Raw genomic sequence first — 20,789 nt, forward strand, 5'->3', positions numbered from 1 at the left:
AGCATTGTCAGGAGAGTGCTGGAGTGGAAGTGGCTGACAACTGGCGTGAGCATGGGAGAAACTGGAAATCACAGAGACAGGAGTAGGTGCGGGAAAGAGAAGAAAAACGGGGACCCAGCCAGGAAAGCACTGGACAAGGGGCACCGGGAAGGCTTCTTTGTCTCAAGAGGAGAAATCCTGATGGGAATAAGAGAAAAGAAAGGCAACCCCCGAGGACAGCTGAGAGGCAGTGAGAGAAGAGGGACCCCCCCCCCCCCGCCCGGGGACACAGCAGCACCAGCTTCTCCATCACCTGGGGGGATGGAAGGCCCGTGAGGCCAGCTTCCTACATCTGGGGTGGAAACCCTATTTTCAGCACTATTGAGTTCAGACCGATGAAATGAAGTAAGGAGGGGCAAAATAAAAAGTCGGAGAGAGAATAAGGAAGCAAATAAAGGAATTGCAAGCGTCACCCAGACTTACCATCACAGGTACAAACTTTCTTAAGAACTTGACACCGTGCTGCTGCATGTAGGAGCCCACTTTCTCTGCCACTTCTTGATCAAAGCCTCGCAGAAGGATGGAGCGCACCATGACTGTGACGTCTAACCCAAGGCCAGCCAGAAACCCCGCACACTCCAGCGCCACGTAAGAGGCGCCCACTACCAGCGTTTTGCCGGGACAATAAGGCAGAGAAAAAAGGTCATCACTGAAAGATAAAAATAAAATTAAAAAAGAAACTGCAGGCAATAAACAGGAAATGCACTTTTGGGGTTTCAGTACAGAAGGGGCTTTCGGCAGCTGAACTGCGATCAGGGGAGCTTAAGAAACCCTCAGAGAAAAAGCTTCTGAAGTGTGTGATTCAGTCTAGGGTGGAGAGAAGGGGCAGAAGCAAGTAGACCTTAAGTTTCCCAAAATCAAATTAGATCACAAGTAAAGGGTACAAAAAACTAAAACAGAAAACACTGAACTACATTAAATGCAACAAGACAAATGGCTGTTTACTTTGGATGCATGTGTGTGTGTGTGGACAAACAGGTTCAGCTGAACAAGAGTGCAATGAAGAATATCATTCTTGGGGCTGGCGCTGTGGCAGAGTGGGTAAAGCTGCTGCCTGCAGTGCTGGCATCCCAATTGGGCTCCAGTTCGAGTCCCGGCTGCTCCGCTTCCGTTACAGCTCTGTTACGGCCTGGGAAAGCAGTGAAGACGGCCGAAGTGCTCGCATGGGAGACCCAGAAGAAGCTCCCAGCTCCTGCCATGTTAGCCATTCGGGGAGAGAACCAGCGGATGGAAGACTTCTCTCTCTGCCTCTGCCTCTCTGTGACTCTGCCTTTCAAACAAATAAATACATATTTAAAAAAAAAGAAAGAAAAGAAAAATATTCTTGAAATGTCTGCTCAGAAAGGTCTCCAAGTCACTGTAGTGCATGATACAGTGCCTTCTGCGTGACCATCCAGGGAAAACGCCTGGGAACCTCTGCTCCATTCTATCAGGTGCACACATAACCCTACAGCTCGTGGAGTTTACTTCTTTGCTTTGGCCTACAGGAAATTCAGGGCCAACTTTCCAGACCACTTCCAGATATTTCCTGGAAACAGACGGCATACTCTGGTACACAAACTTTACCACTGGCCTTATGATTTCCCTAACCTCACTTTCTCTTTCTTTCATGACTATTTCAAACTCCTGAGCTTCTTGTACTGTGTGTTCTTTCATCTGTCATCAATGCAAATATTTTGTGGGATTAGGGAGCAAATGAAATTAGAAACTGAAACACAATGCAATCGCTTAGAGTTAAAATGGTCTTTTAAATCTTACCTAGTAATACAGAATTCCTTATCTCCTGGGATCCCTAAATATCGTGGTCTTTCACCTGTTGCTATGACAAAATTGGCAGAAGTGTAGTAAGTTTCCTGTCCCTTTCGATTGGTTGCCTGGAAAAAAAGAAAATGAAATTTCACTTATTCAGCAAACACTACAAAGCATCAGACACCTGGACACGTGAACAATCATGCGCTGTGATAAGCACATAATGCAGAAAACAAAGGTCTTGACAAAATATGGATCAAGGAGGTTTTCACGTGGAAATGAGGAAAAAAAAGAAATGATTTGGAAAGGATGGAGACCTGGGAGACAGAACAGCACAGTACCCGGATCCGGAGGAGCTGGGGACTGGGGTCAGGGGCTGGAAGTGACCGCAGAGCAGGTCTGTGGCAAAGGAGACATGAAGCAGACAGACTAGAGCCAGAGGTAAAGCTCCTCACTTGGCACCCAGAAAATGCAGCCAATGGGAAACCAACCAGGACTGTTCACACCTGTAAGTACACGAGGGATGCAGAAGTCACTCCATTTTACAAATTCAGATGCCAATGAGAGTGTTTAAACAAGTGGGCTGGCACGGCTGGCAGCGGTGCCGAAAAGAGGGACCTGTTGCTAAGGTCCTGTAACAGACAAGCAAGCGCGTGCTGTGGGGTGAGACGGAGGAGCCTCAAGTTTGCAGCTCCAGCACCTGGGAGACGCTGGGGAACCACAGACAGAGCAGCGGGTTTGGCCAGGGAGCGATCGGCTTATCCAACCATCTGTGCCAGGCACACTGCACTTCGAGGAACAGTAAGCAACTGGGATTTCTACTGTGCTTCACATGAATAATGGAATCCAACCTGGCCCATCTAAGGGTCCCAAAGGGAAGCTTTAAATGGACATTTCACACCTTTCTAAATTCAGATAGCTGGCTGCCCAACAATCCAAATCCGTCAACATTATCTCACTGTGCTCCCAAAGCAAAGTATAAAATAAAGCAGACATTGAGCCCAAGGTCTGCCTGTCCTTCTTAACGCCGATTAAAATGTTTGTGTTCATCAAAAAGATCTCTTTTTCCTCATGTGTTCATCTTCTGTGGTATACTTAAACATTATAAGTATGAATTCACAACACACTGATTTTGATACTGCTTTTATCAAAGCTTTATGAACAGAAAATGCTGAAGTTCTAAAGAAAGTTTCACTTATTAAAAAATCTCACTGCTAACACTTTGATCTTTTAGATTTTATTGGCTTTGAACTGTTGAAACACTTCCTCTAAGATGATAATGAAACCAAAGGCAAATAATAACTTTAAGAGTTCTTTAAAACACAATTTCTTCCCTTTACCCAGATATGTGGAATCAACAAACAGGGAAATGCACATGCGTGTACTGCTCTGTGTGTGTGTGTGTGTGTGCGTGTGCGTTTACGTCTTAGCCAAAGTCCGTAAGGTGCGATGTGAAGTCTAGTTCGTGGGAAATACGGGCAGCAGTAAGGGAAGGCAAGAACAGGACAAGAAATTCAAACAGTACCTTTACTGTATGATGTTCAACAAATTCTCCGTAGGAGTTGACATAGGTCACGCCCCTCTCCCTCAAAGACAACCTGTAGCCCCAGTTCAGAGAGCCAATGTGGTTCTGAATCGCTTCTGTCATGGTCTCCCAGTTGTGCTTCACTGAAAAGAAACCAGGGGGTGAAGGAGTAAGCATGGTGTACTTGTGATGTTAAATTATCCGCACACATGCAAGCCACATCCGGCTGTTTCAAAAATCAAGAGCCTTTGTCTGCCACTGCCGGTGCATTCTGAAGGTCACACGGACTCCATGCAGCTCGGTCCACAAGACACAGAGACGGGCCTGGGGTTCCCCAGGAACTGGACGAGATCCCTAGGACAGGGCAGCAACCCCAGGGTGAGGGTCACAGCTGGAGACTGACGCCAACTACGACTCTCAAGAAGTGGCCCCGACTCACCCAGGGACGTGGATGGTACCGGGCAGGGAAGAGAGCGGCCTAGAAAGGAGGAGGCCCCGGGCACAGGGAAGCACAGCCAGGGGAAAGGATGGTGGCCCTTTCTCTGACACAGCCTGCGACAGCTGCCCACGATGCTGCCATCTACAGCGGTCACTCCCATTACTACGCGACACACGCACAGGTTCAGGGGCCAAGTCTCCCTTAGCTAGACTCACATCACATAAGCAGTTGAGCACCACAAAGTAAACAGTAAAAAAAGTAAAAACCACTGTAAAAACAGTAAAAGTAAAAATCACTGAGATTTTTCTAGGACTTAAATAAAACCTGCACACTAATTTTGAGATAAATATCTCCACAATCTAAAGTTATCTCCTCTAACATCTTAGATTCCTGCCATGCCTTTGTAGTCTTTCCTTATATATCCTACACCTTCCTGGTTGAATTTATTCCAAGGTAGTCTATGAATATCATGTTACATCTTATTATTTTTTTCTTTTTCTTTTTTTGACAGGCAGAGTTAAGACAGTGAGAGAGAGAAAGGTCTTCCTTTTTCCATTGGTTCACCCCCGCAAATGGCCGCTACGGTCAGTGCACTGCGCTGATCCGAAGCCAGGAGCCAGGTGCTTCCTCCTGGTCTTCCACGCGGGTGCAGGGCCCAAAGACCTGGGCCATCCTCCACTGTACTTCCGGGCCACAGCAGAGAGCTGGACTGGAAGAGGAGCAACAGGGACAGAATCCAGCGCCCTGACCAGGACTAGAACCTGGTGTGCCAGCGCTGCAGGCGGAGGATTAGCCTAGTGAGCCGCGGTGCTGGCCGCTATTGATTTTTATATATTTACCTTCTAAGCAATCAACAACTCAAGTCTAGAATTTCTTGGTTCAATCTTATATGTTCCAGCTCTACCATATATAATTGTATATAATTTGCATCATAAATTTTCAATCTTTTTATAACTTTTTTCAAATGCGTGCACTTTCTGTTACCTATTTGTCCTTTGCATGCACTGGCCAGACGCACTACAGCAATGCAGATATCAGCGGGAAGTGGGGCGGGGGGCGGTGCGCAGCCCTGTCTGACTCTTCACTTAATACAGAGACAGGGTTCTCGGCTGTGAAAGACCACCCAGGAGTTAAACGCCACAAGGAGAGGCCGCACTTTATGGACACCCACTGGTGCTAGTTTGATCTACAGCACCCCATGGGCTTGGGGAAACGCACCCAGCCTCTACTCAGGACCTCAACTGAACCATGCCCAGCCACTAACCCACAGCTGCTGCTGCCTTCGACCTCAAGGAGCTCCGCTCCCCTTCACCCAGCCCCTCTGCCTTCTTCCCATTCACCCTTTGCCATGCCGTCACCTGGGTGGCCCGTCACAATCACCTGAGCATCAGAACCCGCTGCGACAGTGAAACCTGTACACGCTCTGTGCAAAGAGCCTGGCTGTTCAGAATTTCTTAAAACCCCACACGGCGTGCGACACACAGCCAAGACGGAGAACCACACTCCACATGCAAGCTGTACTGCGTCCCATCAGGGCCACGCCCTTCAGTCTCTCTAAATCCAGCTCCGCACGGGCCTCCATCATTCCTCATGCCCCTCCCCTGACCCCTACTCTGCTTTCTAGGTGCCTTTGTGGGTACCACAGGAGGATCTGGAATAATACAGACTGGAATGCCTGCTCCTCTCCTGCTTAAACTCAACAGCTCTCAGCAGGGGGCAAACTCTATCTCCTGAAGATGGCACTGGAGGCCGGCGCCGCGGCTCAATAGGCTAATCCTCCGCCTTGCAGCGCCGGCACCCCGGGTTCTAGTCCCGGTCGGGGCGCCGGATTCTTTCCCGGTTGCCCCTCTTCCAGGCCAGCTCTCTGCTGTGGCCCGGGAGGGCAGTGGAGGATGGCCCAAGTCCTTGGGCCCTGCACCCCATGGGAGACCAGGAGAAGCACCTGGCTCCTGCCATCGGATCAGCGTGGTGCACCAGCCACAGCGGCCATTGGAGGGTGAACCAACGGCAAAGGAAGACCTTTCTCTCTGTCTGCCTCTCACTGTCCACTCTGCCTGTCAACAACAACAAAAAAAAAGATGGCACTGGAGGGCCCTGAAGACCTGCTCATGTTTCCAATGGCATTTTTTCTCCCAGCATCCCCCACTATTCCTCACCACATTCCCTCATCAACTCCACCCAACACTCCAGGTTTTCTGTCCTCTTCCAGCCTTAAACGTCCCATTCTGTGGCCTTTAAGACACAGCTCTCGGGTCCCCCTTGTGCCCAAAGCTTTCCTTGATCCTTCCCTGCACTCACAAAGCTGCATCAGATGCACTCAAGGCAATGCTCAAAACAGCACAGTAAGTGATGAGGGTACTTTGAAAAGTTTATGGGAAATGCAGTTAAAAGAGACTTTATTTAGGTTCATTTAGGTGCAAAACGATTGCAGTCCCGTGCAGTGTGTAACACGCACTTTGTGTACTCTTTTGGAAGGACCCCAGCACAGTGCTGAGTGGACTCCCTGCCTGTCTCCCCCATCAGACCTCATCCTGCTTGGGAGCAGCAGCTCGGAAGCCCTCCTGTCTGTACCTGAGCCGGGCAGGAACGGCTTGTTGGAGGAGCCTGTTTCCTGCCTTTCATTAACCAAAGATCCACCTTACCACTGAGCCAGTGGAAAATATTATCATCATAACAGATAAAACCAGAAGAATACTCCTCAGTATTCCGTTTTCTTGATACTTGAAAGAAATCTGCAACTAGGGATCCCTATCTCGCGCGCGCTACTAAGCGGCTGGCGCTGGTGTCACTGAAACAGGCAGGGCTCTCGGACAGCAGGTCCGGCTTTGTGTCCTCGGAGCCCCAGTGGCCTGCAGCTGGCTCCCAGCGAGTGTTTATGACATGAACTTCAGACTCAGCTACAAAAGCAGGCGCGGCAAATCTGCATCACAGAGACTCCCTCTTTCCCCTCTCCCCCCACCCGTGTCTTCTGCCCCGCTACTCACCCTGCTGACTGTACTCCCAGCCAAACTTCCGAGAGTCACGTAACGCCTGCCCCAGGAGGGCAGCCTGATGCATCAGCTTCTTGGGAATACAGCCTACGTTCACACAAGTGCCCCCGAGCCCTGGGAGAGGGAACAAGACTTGAGCTTTCCTGCACGTGTGCACACGCGGGTGTGCACAGCTGCCCACACCTGTGCAAGGTTATTAAAACATGTGGAACGGTGATGAGGAGGACAACTCTTACCCTGAAAATAACACACAACTGATCAATCCAGACTTCCTAACCAAGGGCCATGAAGAAAACCCAACGATAGGCAAAAATATGGGCACGTGAAGAGTTTTCTGGGGACAGAGTCCACAACTTCCACTTGAGTCTGAGCCACAAAGGGGTGAGACCCGGGTTAGAGGCACTGGATGTGCACACACCACACCCAGGGCCAGAACCTCGGCTTCTAGCCTGCCACCCTCTGTCACGCCGACTCCTCCTCTGAACCAATCTTCGGGTCCCTGCAAGCTGCCTGGTGACATCCCCTGTGAATCCTGATTGACACAAAGCAAATTGTACACCAGTGTCCCCTCCCAGGGCACAAGTCAAACATTTCCTCTGTGCTCACAGTCTCTGCCAGGTGCACCAGAGAAGGTGGATCGTTTCCGGTCAGAACTGGGCCAAGGAGAGGAGGAGAGGAGGGAAGAGGACAGGGGAATGGAAGAGGACAGGGGCTACACCCCCCTCCCCCAGGACTACCATGAGGAGCATCAAGGTAGGTGAGTTTTGTTTTTTTTGTTTTTTTTTGTTTGTTTGTTTGTTTTTTTGTTTTTTTTTTTTTTTGACAGGCCCAGAGTGGACAGTGAGAGAGAGAGAGACAGAGAGAAAGGTCTTCCTTTGCCATTGGTTCACCCTCCAATGGCCGCTGCGGCCAGCGTGCTGCGGCCGGCGCATCGCACTGATCCAAAGCCAGGAGCCAGGTGCTTCTCCTTGTCTCCCATATGGGTGCAGGGCCCAAGCACCTGGGCCATCCTCCACTGCCCTCCCGGGCCACAGCAGAGAGCTGGCCTGGAAGAGGGGCAACTGGGACAGAATCCGGCGCCCCGACCAGGACTAGAACCCGGTGTGCCGGCACCGTGGGCGGAGGATTAGCCTAGTGAGCTGTGGCACTGGCCAGGTGAGTTTTCCTATATGAAATTCCAGCCAAAAACTTTCAGTGTTAGTTTGAATTTTAAAAAACGATGTTCACATCCTATCACTCAGGATTCTGGCAGGAAAGAGGAGACAGAGGAGAGAGGAACTATTCAAAGGGTGGGAGGCAAAGCAAGCACAGAAGTACCAGCAGCCTGACCCAGGGACAGGCGCGGAACCCTGGCGGGCACATGGGAAGGGGCAAGGAGACCGAGTGAGCGCGGCGAGCAGGGACGGTGCCAACCCTCGGGGAGGACGGTGCCAACCTGCCGCCACCCAGCAGAGGCCGGAAGACTCCAATTCCACTCTCCTGTCTTCTCCCCTTCCCATTTCCCCAGAATGACCACGCCCAGCCAGAGGCCGGAGGGTCAGAGACTTCGGGGTATTAAAGAGAGCAGAGGTGGGGAGATACAGAGGCAGGGGAGATGCATTTGAAGTGCAAAGAGAAAAATCTCCAGCGCAAAGATCTCTGTGTTGTGCTTCACTGTGGGGAAAAACAAAATAACCACAGAAAGGTGTGCACAGCAGCCGGGGCGCGGGCCTGGGCCAGCTCTGTGCTCCGTGTTAAACCAAACGATACCGATGATGCCACACCAAGCCTACCCACCGAAGTGCAGCCACTACAAGTCGATCACAAGACCGGGACAGAAACACGGATAAACTTCACTGAACAGGACACAGCCCGCTCTCATGCTCGGACTGGGACTCTGAAAACATGAGAAAACGCTACAGCAACGGGGCGGGAAACTTTATTTTTTCCTTTCTGAAAAATCTCCTTTCATTATTTTTATGTTATTTTTCCAGAATCACCACTTGTTAAGCATGACCTCCCAGGCTAACTACACCTCGGACAGCGGCTGTGAGCATGAAGCGGCGACGTGTGTGCCGAGCAGAGCCACCACCAGGAAGCGGCACTTACCCCAGGACGTGCCCCGAGGGGAGGGGACCACGAAATCTAGCACCATAACCTTCCTCCCCAGAATGGCGGCTTCCTAAAAACAAAACAAAAAACCAGAAAAAGAGATGTGAGGATCCTGTCATTTTCCTGACACGCCCCCAAGGTTTTCTCTCCTTTCAATAAAAACAGATTGCTTTTGTGTGATAACAACCTCTCTCCCCTGAATTAAACCAGCTATTTCAATCAAAGGGAAAATCAGATCACTGGGAAAATCAGGGAAAACCGCGTATGGTGATCCCTGGGAAAGCGATCGCGAGTGGTCCCTGGCCGTACCTTGGCACACGAGAGGCCGCCCGAGCCTCCGCCGATGACGATGAGGTCGTACTCGTAGGCTGATTCCTCCTGGAGAATCTTCTGTAACAAACCACTCTGGTGCGCCTGCGGTGTCGTGAAAACAGGGAAGAACGCGGCATGAGTTATGGTTTTAAAGCTGTTTATTTGCATCCCGTGTGCAATCAGCACGGATTTCTTTGAGAAAAAAAAATCTGAGAAATGATCTATAATCCACCTGAGCTGTGCTGTACATTCATCGGATGCTACTCAGATCAGCTCCAACACGCAAATGTGTTGTCCATTCTGAGCGATCACCTGACGGCTGGGCCTGGGCCAAAGGGACGCACCGGGTCCTGGCACTGTGTTTGTCAGGCAAGGTCATTTCCCTTCGTTTAATTGTCAACACACTATTCTCAAGAGCAATAAAACAACCAAGAATCACTTTTCAAGCTCCTCATTCAATCTGAAAACAGCCCTCACGCCGCATCAGCAATGTGTTTCACGGTCTCCCATGCACTGATCTAAACTGGAGCTGTCCCGGTGGAGCTGCCGCCCAGCGCAGGCCTCTTGCTTGGTTCCTGCGGCCATGGTCAGGGGCTGCTCTGCACCGCGTTTTCTCTTCGCGGGGCCCTCCACGTGCTCTGGAGTATCAGAGATGAGGTTACAAGGTCAGTGTGTGAGTTTGCAGGAGTTTTCTTTATGCCACGTCAGTTGCTCGATCCCAGTACCCTGCCTTTGCAAATACCAGGCCTGCACCAGGCCTTTCTGAGAAGCACAGCCGGTTCCAGGTGGGGATGGGGACTCCGCAGGTGCCACAGGGCCCACTGCAGAAGAGATGCGCAAGCTGGCTCTTGGGATATTCTGAAAAAGACTCCTGTGGCCTCCCAACAGTAAGGTGTGCTCAGGAAAACTCATCTCCTACGGCTCCGGCATCCGAGAGAACACCTTCCAGTCCCGAAATGGAATTGCGACGCCGGCATCTCCACCTGCAGTCTCTGACAGCATTTTCCCACTTAGGATCAGCAAGACCAGCACTTCAGGTGTGCAGGGGCCATCATGACAATACTTAGCACCATGCAAGCTGTGTCACAGCAGTTACTAAGTAATGATGCCGACCACAGATTAACAATACAGTCAGGGGCCAGCGCTGTGGCGCAGCAGGTTAACGCCCTGGCCTGAAGCACCGGCATCCCATTTGGGCGCCAGTTCTAGTTCCGGCTGCTCTACTTCCGATCCAGCTCTCTGCTATGGCCTGGGAAAGCAGTGGAAGATGGCCCAAGTTCTTGCGCCCCTGCACCCATGTGGGAGACCCAGAAGAAGCTCCTGGCTCCTGGCTTCGGATTGGCACAGCTCTGGCTGTTGTAGCCAATTGGGGAGTGATCCAGTGGATGGAAGAACTCTCTTTCTGCCTCTGCCTCTGCCTCTGCCTCTCCTCTCTCTGTGTAATTCTGACTTTCAAATAAATAAATCTTAAAAAAAATAATCAAATCAAATCAAACTGAAAAAAATTTTAAAAAATACAGTCAGTAATTATTTTCTCCAAAAATGTAGCTGTTATCCAAAATTTAAAATAAAATCAACCACTGGTTTCTAGCATTCGCATACACATATCAAGCACGCAAAAGAACAGAATTTTAACAAAACCATTGTAAAACAAGGGCCTTTTAAAAATCAGTATCCATTGTTACTGGTTACCACCTAACTAAAGGGCTCCTGTTCATATCTAGCATCTAGGAGTCAGTAAAAATCAGAAGGCCCGGGCCTCTGCAAAGAGCCCGAGGGTAAGCAGCCCCAGCAGGAACTGCAAGGCCCCCCGGGAAGAATGTGTGCACTGAGGCACCTTCCTGGGAGAACAGCCCTCAGCTCTCTCTCACCAGCCACTGGGCACTGTTCTCCCTCTTAGCTGGTCAAGTTCACGTTGGCAGAAAAGTTTCCCTTTAAGTAATTCCTCTCCCTTTAAGTAATCCAAAATTATCTGACACCCATTTTATCCGCTTTCAAATTTTGTAACTATTAGAAGACAAATAAATAGACTCCTAAAAGCCATTTTCTCCCCTTTTTTCAATAGTTCTTAAAGCACAATGTGAACCTCATTGCAGATTAGATAATGCTTTTAGTACCTGGAACGTCCGGTCACACCCGCCCATGTGTACTTTATTTACAAAAATATTGGGCACGGTCTTCTGATTGGTAATCTCTGACAGCATCTCCTGGACATTGGCTCCATCGTCTGAAGAATAAAACAACCAACATAAAAACACTGAAAATGACTCCAGACCTGTGAGCTGCACTGTAGTGTTCCAGTGACCTAAATGCCCACGCGTACACACCCACAGTGAGTTATGCAACTTTATGAAATGATGACTCAACAAGGGAAAACAGCCATTCTTTCAAAGGAAACTTTACCAATACCATGGGCAGGCGCTGTGGCACAGAGGGCTAAGGTACCACCAGGGATGCCCATGTCCCCTATCGGAGTGCAGGCTTGAATCCTGGCTATGCTGCTCCCAATTAGCTTCCCGCTAATGCATCCCGGGAGGCAGCAGGTGATAACTCAAGTCCTTGGGTCTCTGCCAGCCACGTGGGACATCTGGATGGCGCTGCGGCTCCTGGCTTCAGCCTAGTGCAGCCCTAACTGTTGTGAGCATCTGGGGAGTAGGCCCGCAGATGGAAGATATGCCTCTCTCTGTCTCTGTCATTCTACTTTTCAAATAAATACTTTCGAAAAATATACCTATTCCTTTTAAAATTAAACCCACCTAAATGAATACTTTGATATATAGCTCAATGACTGTGCCAAGACAAATAGCTGAGGACAAATATCAAGATAAAATCTGCTGTAACAGTAATAAGCCAGAAAACACTTCCGCAATTTTATTTTTAAAAACTCTGTATGATCAATCAAAATCCAAAACTTACCTTCCATCTCTAAAATTAAACTGAACCATGACTACTTAAGAAGACCTTAATTGGGGCTGATGCTGTGACGGAAAAGGTTAAGCTGCCATCTGCAGCACCGAAATCCCATGTAGGCACCAGTTCAAGTCCCGGCTGCTCCACTTCTGATCCAACTCCCTGAAAATGTGCTTGGGAAAGCAGCAGAAGATGGCCCAAGTCCTTGGACCCCCGGGATGTGGGAGACCTGGATAGAGTTCCTGGCTCCCTGCTTCAGATAGGTGTAGCTCCGGCCATTGCAAGTCAGAGTTACACAGAGAGAGAAGGAGAGGCAGAGAGAGAGGGGTCTTCCATCTGCTGGTTCACTCCCCAGTTGGCCGCAATGGCCTGAGCTGCACCGATCTGAAGCCAGGATCCAGGAGCTTCCTCTGGGTCTCCCACCTGGGTGCAGGGGCCCAAGGCCTTGGGCCATCTTCCACTGCTTTCCCAGGCCACAGTAGAGAGCTGGATTGGAAGCGGAACAGCTGGGACTTGAACTGGTGCCCTTATGGGATGCCGGGACCACAGGTGGTGGCCTCACCCCCTACACCACAACGCCAGCCCCGAGATATCTTCCAACTGTTGGTTCATATCCCAAATGGCATTATTACACAGAGTCTAAGTCACCCCTTAGGATGCCCACATCCCATGTCGGGGTACCTGGATTCAACTCCTGCCTCCAACTGTCTGCTAATTCACATCTTAGGAGGCATTAGGTGATGGCTCACGTACTTGGGGAGTTGTCACTCAAGACTTAGGTGTGGTTCCAGGCTCCTGGCTTTGACCTGGCCGGGCCAGGTGTTGTGAGCATTGAGGGAGTGAACCAGCAGATGGAAGGGCACTGTATGTGCTGTCACTGTGCCTTTCAGATAAATAAAGATAAACCAATAAAACTTAAACAAATAATGAAGCAGTGAGGTTCTCTGAAGGCAGAGAGACATTTTTATTCACCATGCATGAAGTGTACAATAAATATCAGATGTTTGGGTACCAAGGATTCAAAACCCAAAGATATTAACGTAGCAAAATCAGGCAACAGGAGTGAATCTTTTCCATCTACTACGGCTTAGTCTATGTTGCCACAAAGCTGGCAGATTACGTCATAAGTGCCTCACGTACTTCCAGGTTAGAATCTTGTACATCTTCCTCTCACTCCCTTCCCTCCAACATGCGAAACATAGAAACCAGAAAGTTTACGTCAATTCTTTGTCATAAAGGTTCATTCTCTGCCTGGTTGAAAGCAGACGAAAATGGCTCCTCCAACCCGAAGAGACCAGAGCAACGCAAGCAGGACAGAGAAAAGGAAAGTGGTCCTTGCTGGTGTTTACCACAGACAGCACGTACCAAAGGCTCTACTCACCGACTTGATCAAGTTCCAGGATATTATAGTCCACTCCCAAAGAAGAAAAGAGCTCTTTAACCTGTAACGAAAATTTCCCAAGTTTCACTCTCACAAAAGATCCAACAGTTAGGAATGTGGGAAGAGGGACAGCAGTGTCCAAAATAAAGCTTCCTTATGAACCTGAGTTCTAGTCTCAGGTGTTTTTCCTTTGCTCTACACGTTGTCCCAGAAGAACCTCAGCCTATTCCTTGTGCCCCCCACCCCACCTTTTAAACATCATCAGTCTCCCTTTGACTCCCAAATCTATACCATTCACCCAAGTCTCTCGTCTGAACCCAAGACGGGCACCTGGCTATCCCACACGCAGCTCACCTCCTTGCACACTGCTCTTCCTCCATGTTTCCTTTCAACCGTCCTTAAATCATTCACCCTCTTTTTAGCCACCAAACACCTACACTGGGTCCTCGCTGTCCTAACTAATGGAGATGAACCAATGAACAAGGTACACCTCTGCCCTCCGGGAGGGGGAACTAATTCACAGTTTAACCGCAGCACCATTCACCAGCTGCGAGGAAAGGCAGGGCGGCCATCTCCCAGGATGTACGCAGGCACACGGAATCCAGACTGGACAGATTCTGCATTTTAACAACTTGCAAAGCTCTGATTAGCCACCATTGCAATGCCTCTCGCTCAGATAACACTTACCCACCCCACACGAATTCCCCAGCCACCTGATTACGGGTTCATCTTCCTGCTTCCACTATCTTAATTGCAGCCACCAACACTCCCCACTGGAATTTCTCGGCGACATCCTCAGAGTTCTCTCTGCATCAGCTTTGTCCCCTCCAGTTCTGAAAACTGCAGGCGCAGTGGCCTTTTAAAACCCACTTCTCACCACATCACTAATGCCCTCAGCCCTCAAGACAGAACCCTGGCGAAGCATCCACAGCTGGTGGAAATTATTCATAAACAACTACTTAAAAGTCTCCAGACATTTCCTAAGGGGATTCAGGAAAGTAAAAACATTGAATTAACAAAGTCTACTAAATCTCAGTAAGAACTGGGAGAGTTTGGCATGGGAGGCACAGCCTGCACCCTGGCCGGCCCTGCCCTGTCCCGCCCCAGATCAGCCTGGCAGGAGCTCCACTTCGAGTGGACGTGGCCTTGAACACAGGCCCTCCGCCCCGAGCTCCCGGTCAACAGATGCCCCAGCCTTATACCCCACCATCAGCCGTGGATGACGATGGCTATGCTCCTGCCCAGCACGGCCAGCAACACAGGAGCTCTCTTCACGCACCCAGCCCCCACTCAGAGATCTAAGGAAAATATGCGGAACCTGACCAACCTCACCCCAACGCACCTGGAAGATGAGGTTCCGGGCTGGGATAGGTGACCAGCAGGACAAGAGACGATGTCCCTGTCCAGAACCCTGCTCCCGTAAAGCACAGTGTCGCTCCCAGAGAAGCAGTCTCTGTCCTCACTCCCAGTTTTGGGGCAGGGGAATGGGCAGACCCTAAGTCAGTTCGAGGGACATTCAAGCCTAAAGGTACTCCTGAAAATAACGGGGTTCCGTGGAAGCAACGCAGAGGCAGCTTGGGGACCCCTTTGGAGCTGGGCCGCCAGAGAAAACAAGGGAAGGGCACAGCACAGCCCTCCCCGGCTTCCCTCGGAAACCAGCCTGCAAAGGGCCTCAGATTTCAGTGCATCGGTGTGGGGCGATTTACACCCAAGGCATTGCTAGAAATACCAGTAATCGGCTTGCAGTTCGTGGGGCCTACGACGCGGATGTGGGGCCGGGAGAGACACAGTCAACATCCACACCCAGGGAAGGGCCTGGCCCGAGCCCCTGCCACTCCAGGGCCGCTGTGCAAACTCAACGCTGCACCTGAGTGGCGTCATCTTGGGGAGAAACTAAGCTTCCCTAAAGTAACCCAGCCCTTCCGGTGTAGGGACATAAACAAGCAAACGCAGTACCCAAAGGTACTAAAATTTATCACGCAAAATGCCCGATTTTCAACAACAACAAAACGCACGGCCAAAGAAACACAAAGTGTAACCTATCCCCAGGAAAACAGGAATAGAAACCTCCTCTGAGAGTGAAGGCCTGCTACTTAACAAAGCAGCCATCGCTAATAAGTGAGTGCACAGAACTAAAGGAGACTGTGTTGAACAAGAGGAAGGAAGTACGACACAACCTATCATCCAAAAGAAAACCTTAGCAGAAAGAAATGTAAAATAAAAAAAATGAAAAAAAAAAAAAAGATGCCATTCAGGATGCTCCTATTTCAGAAAGCCTGGCTCAAGCCCTGGTCCTACCTCCAATCCCAGTTTCCTATTAATGCTCACTCTGGGAGGCAGCAGGTGACGGATCAAGGACTTGGGCCCCTGACACCCGTGTGGGAGCCCTGCATGGAGCTCCCAGCCGCTGGCTTGGGCCTGACCTAACTCCAGCTGGTGCCGACATCTGGGAAGTGAACCAGTGGGTGAGAGCTCTTCCTTTGCCTCTCTCTGTCTCTCTGCCCATCAGAGAAAAATTAATTAATTAAGTAACAGAAATCTTGGGGGTTTTACTCACCCTCACACCACTCCCTCCTCCATGATCAAGGAGGCAGCCACCTGGGCCCCACTCCCTCCCACAAAGGAGGGAGAGCAGAGAGGCCCGAACATCCTAACACCCAGCAAACTGGGACCAAAGGACACTGCCTCAGCATACTGAAACCACAAATGAAAAAGCCCACAGCTCACATCGCTCCTGAGGGTCAAAGACTGCCAAGCGTTCTCTCTGAGATGGGGCAGAAGACAAGGCGACCAGCTTCCAGCACTTCTGTGCAACACAGGACTGGGGGTCCCAGCCGGAACAGGAAGGCAGGAAAGTCAGTAAAATTCACTCTGTCCACAGGCAATATGATCCTCAGTGTGGAAAACTCTAACGATTCCACACACACACACACACACACACACCAGCCGTTAAAATAAACACATTTGGCAAAAGTTGCAGGGTACAAAAATCAAGACACAAAAACCAGCTGCTTTTCTACATCTTAACAATAAACAATCCAAACAGAAAATCAGAAAGAGAATTTCATTTGCAACAGCAGGAGAATTAAGGATAAACAACCAAGTAAGTGAGACTCCCACCGCAAACTACAAAATGTTGCTGGAAGAAATTAAAGACACCGTTAAACAGGTGTTACATGTTCACGAACTGGAAGACTTTGTATCTGTAATGAATCAACAGTACCGGAAGCAACCTACAGATCCAAATCAGTCCCTGTGAAAATCCCAACGCCAGGTGCTGGAGAGCATGTGGAGAAACTGGACCCTCACATACTGCTGATGGGAAGGTAAAACCTCACATACTGCTGATGGGAAGGTAAAACTGTGCAGCCACCAAGGAAAACAGAATGATGGCAGGAATCTCTTGTGATCCAGCAACTCTATCTCTAGATGTAGACCTAAATTAATTGGAAGCAAGGACTCAAACTGATATTAGTATGCGTATGTCCACAGTGGCATTATTCACAACAGCCCCCAAAGTGGAAGCAGCCCAAGTGTCCCTTTATGGATGAACAGAGAAGCCAAACTATATATACAGACAGTGGCCTATGACTCAGCCTCGAAAGGGAAGAAAATTCTGACACATGCTACAACATGGGTGCACCCTGAGTTTGAGCACGTTATGCTAAGTGAAATAAGGCAGGCATCAAAGGGCAAACGTGGTATGATTCTGCAGCTATGTGGTACCTGAAGCTGTCAAATCAACAGACAGAAAGCAGCAAGCTGGTCTCCAGGGACCGGACAGGAGGCCGTGAGGAGCTGCTGGTTGGTGGGTGCAGTTTCCAGCCATCGTCTTCACTGTTGAGTTGAGGTCATTACCTCTTAGCTGTGCTTCACCTGTGGTTTCCCAACTGCGGCTGCCTCTACACTCACTCTATTTTCCTACTACACTCAGATTTCAATCACGAGTCAGACCCTGCTCACAAGTCTAAGATGACTTCTCTTTGCTGTATCCTTAAGCCTGCATTTATCATCAATTCAAATTCCAGACTAAACTTCCATCCATTTTCCAATGAATTCACCTGCTCCCCTGCCACAAAGCCCATGTTCAGTCACACTATCTCCCTTTTATCATCTCCTATCTTTGCTTTTACTAATCCCTTAGCTGGATGCCCTTCCTTACCCAAATACATCCAACGATGCACAGTCCAGCTTACGTATCATTTTCTTTTCTTTCTTTATTTCTTTCTTTCTTTTTTTTTGTTTTGACAGGCAGAGTGGACAGTGAGAGAGAGAGAGAGACAGAGAGAAAGGTCTTCCTTTGCCGTTGGTTCACCCTCCAAAGGCCACCGTGGCCGGCGCGCTGCGGCCAGCGCACCGCGCTGATCTGAAGCCAGGAGCCAGGTGCTTCTCCTGGTCTCCCATGCGGGTGCAGGGCCCAAGCACTTGGGCCATCCTCCACTGCACTCCCTGGCCACAGCAGAGAGCTGGCCTGGAAGAGGGGCAACCGGGACAGAATCCGGCGCCCCGACCGGGACTAGAACCCGGTGTGCTGGCGCCGCAAGGCGGAGGATTAGCCTAGTGAGCCGCGGCGCCGGCTACATATAATTTTCTTACATGGTTCTGATCCTCCGTGAAAACCAGTTTTATCCCTCACCCCTGCTGGTTTTTCCTACGTTCTTCTTTCTGCACACGAGAGCCCAGGAGGCTAGACCAAGCTTCATTCACATTTGTGTCCCTATGACAGATGCTGCATCCAACGACACTTGCTGAATGACACGAGCAGCCAAAGACCCAATATCACCTTCTGACTGTGAGAGTAAGGTCCTATCTGGAATGCACTGTTTAAGGTTTTTTATTTACGAGGATTGTGGGTGTCTGAGTCCGTTTCGTGTTGCTACACCAGTAAACCCAAGGCTGGGTACCAGATAAAGGTCTAGAGATTGAAGGGCATAGTACCAGTACATGACAGCCCCCTGACAGGTGGCACCATAATGGTGGGAGATCACACGACAAGCAAGAGAGAAAGCCGAGACAACCGTTCTCGCTTGATGGCACTCGTTCTCAGCAGAGATCAGCATTGATCCCGTGCAGGCTGGTGCCCAGGACCTACCCACCTTCCCCCAAAGCCCCACGTCTCGACACTGCTGCACCGGGAACCAACCTCGGCGACACACTCAACCCGCATCCAAATCACAGCAGTGAGCACACACCACACAGCCCGCTCAGAGAGTGGTCACATACAAAGAAATACGTGGAGGAAAGCAGGCTGCCCCGCCAGCCAAGAAGAACACCCAGGGAGGTGCTGGAAGGTCTGCTGTCCAGGCAGAAGCAGATATCTTAACGCCACCCGCTGGCACAAGGCTCGCCCCCAAGACAAGTACGGAGGGCAAACGTTTGTCTTTAAAAAATCCAGTCATCAGAGCTGTCAAATTATGTAATGGGACTACGTTATCGGAAGTGCTGACACACGCGGGATGGAGAAGCATGTGTCCTAGGACTTTCTGTATCAGCAGAGGTTCGACTAGAATGATTAAGACTATTTATGTATTCAACACAGTATGTGCCTAATACAGTGATTTTTCAGTGGACGGACACGTCTCATCTCTTGGCAATTCTATAAAGGACAGCTTTTTTTCCCCCAGAAGATCAATTTAGTATATATTAAGTAAAGATTTCAACAGATTGCACCCACACAGAAACACAAAGTGAAAAATACTGTTTGAGTACTAGTTATAGCATTAAATCACAATGTACAACACATTAAGGACCGAGATCCTACATGAGGAGTAAGTACACAGTGACTCCTGTAAATACAACTAGAAGGTGGGGCCGCCGCTGTGGTGTACTGGGTAAAGCCGTCACCTGCAGTGCTGGCATCCCATATGGGCACCAGTTTGAGTTCCAGCAGCTCCACTTCCAATCCAGCTCTCTGCTATGGCCTGGGAAAGCAGTGGAGGCTCCTGGCTCCTAGCTCCTGGCTCCTGGCTTTGGATGTGCACAGCTCCGGCCGTTGCAGCCAATTGAGGAGTGAACCAGTGGATGGATGGAAGACCTCTCTCTCTCTGTAACTCCCTCTGTATCTCCCTCTCTCTGTAACTCTATTTAAAAAATTAAAATGTGCATGCATGAATCCGTGTCTCGGAGTAAAGTCCAAATATGAAACTACAGCCTATAATTTCCTGAGCTTAACACAACGTTTGTATCCGTCCTCAGACTTCCTAATTACATGAAACAAATTTCAAAACTCCGATGGTTCCCACCTTGCAGGTGGGATTCTCTGCCAAAGGTTCATTTCCAACCGCGTTGTCTTTAAACCCGAGTACATTTGTCCAGACCAGGCCGGGCCCCCTGCTGGCCCCGAGAGGCCAAGGAAACGTGCCACGAGCCTGAGGTCACCCACGACCTCCCTGGCCACTGACGGGCGCAGTCAAGGCCCCTGGACAGCAGCCGAGGAGCGGAGTAAAACTTACCGGCGCCTCTCCCTCCACCCCGTGCCCATGCCGCAAGGAGGGACGGGGCGAGCTGGCGGGCCAGGCCTGGACTGTCCGACCGAGCCCAGGGGCCTAGCAGGCGGACTCCGCCGCGTTCCCGCCCCACGCACTCGGGAACCCGGGGCCGCAACCCGGGCGGGAGGCCCCCAGGGAGGGGCCCTGCGCCCAGGGAGGCCCGCCCGGCCCCCGGCCGCCTACCCGCGCGCTGTGCGGGCAGTAGCTCTTGCTGAAGATCATCACCCGGTTGCCCTCGATGAGCTCCAGGAGGCGGCGCCGCAGCTCCTCGCGAGCCTCGGAAGACGGCCGGCTGGTGCCGGGGGACAGCACGCGGGCGCGGCGCCCCGGAGGCGAGGACGTGGGCATGCCGCGGACGCTGTCCAGACGGCGGTTGGGCGAGACGCCCACCCTCCCTGGCCCGGGAGAGGCCAGCGCCCGCGACGGCGGTGGCGGAGGCGGCGGCGGCGGCGGAGGCGGCTCCAGGGCGTCGACTTCGCTCCCGGCCAGGCCGGGGCTACTCAGGAGTTGAGGCGAGGGCGATCGCTGAGGCGCGGTGCCGGGACTGCGGCTGAGGGGCCGTGATAGCTGCCCACGCTGTCCACGCCCCGCACTGGCCAAGAGCCGCGCGCCGGAACCGCCCCGCCCCCTTACCCCGCCCTTTGCCCCGCCCCTCCCCGGCGCTCCCCGCCCCCTGACCGCGTCCCGCCCCCTTGCACCGCCCCGCCCCCGGCGCTCCCCGCCCCCTTACCGCGTCCCGCCCCCGGCGTCCCGCCCCCTTGCGCCGCCCCGCCTACCCGGAGCCGCCCCGCCCCCTGCGATCCCCGCCACCTGAGCCGCTGCGCCCCCGACACCACCAGGCTCCCTCACGCCACACCCTCTCCCC

General features: G+C 51.1%; 1 protein-coding gene across 2 annotated transcripts in view; it reads right to left on the minus strand.

Moving 5' to 3' along the window:
- TXNRD3 (thioredoxin reductase 3) overlaps positions 1-20,413 on the minus strand; it is a 52,223-nt gene extending 31,810 nt beyond the window's left edge. For both annotated transcript variants that reach the window (XM_017343706.3, XM_070050000.1), the window contains exons 1-9: positions 20,108-20,413; positions 13,437-13,497; positions 11,263-11,372; positions 9,143-9,247; positions 8,831-8,903; positions 6,737-6,856; positions 3,314-3,456; positions 1,798-1,913; positions 463-688 (exon numbers count right to left, since the gene is read on the minus strand). In XM_017343706.3, coding sequence (XP_017199195.3) covers positions 463-688; positions 1,798-1,913; positions 3,314-3,456; positions 6,737-6,856; positions 8,831-8,903; positions 9,143-9,247; positions 11,263-11,372; positions 13,437-13,497; positions 20,108-20,272 — 1,119 coding nt within the window. In that variant the 5' untranslated portion in view covers positions 20,273-20,413. The remainder of the gene's footprint in view (positions 1-462; positions 689-1,797; positions 1,914-3,313; positions 3,457-6,736; positions 6,857-8,830; positions 8,904-9,142; positions 9,248-11,262; positions 11,373-13,436; positions 13,498-20,107) is intronic.
- Positions 20,414-20,789: the final 376 nt, after the last annotated feature.

The sequence above is a fragment of the Oryctolagus cuniculus genome, chromosome 10, assembly GCF_964237555.1.
Source record: "Oryctolagus cuniculus chromosome 10, mOryCun1.1, whole genome shotgun sequence".
NCBI classification, from domain to species: domain Eukaryota; kingdom Metazoa; phylum Chordata; class Mammalia; order Lagomorpha; family Leporidae; genus Oryctolagus; species Oryctolagus cuniculus.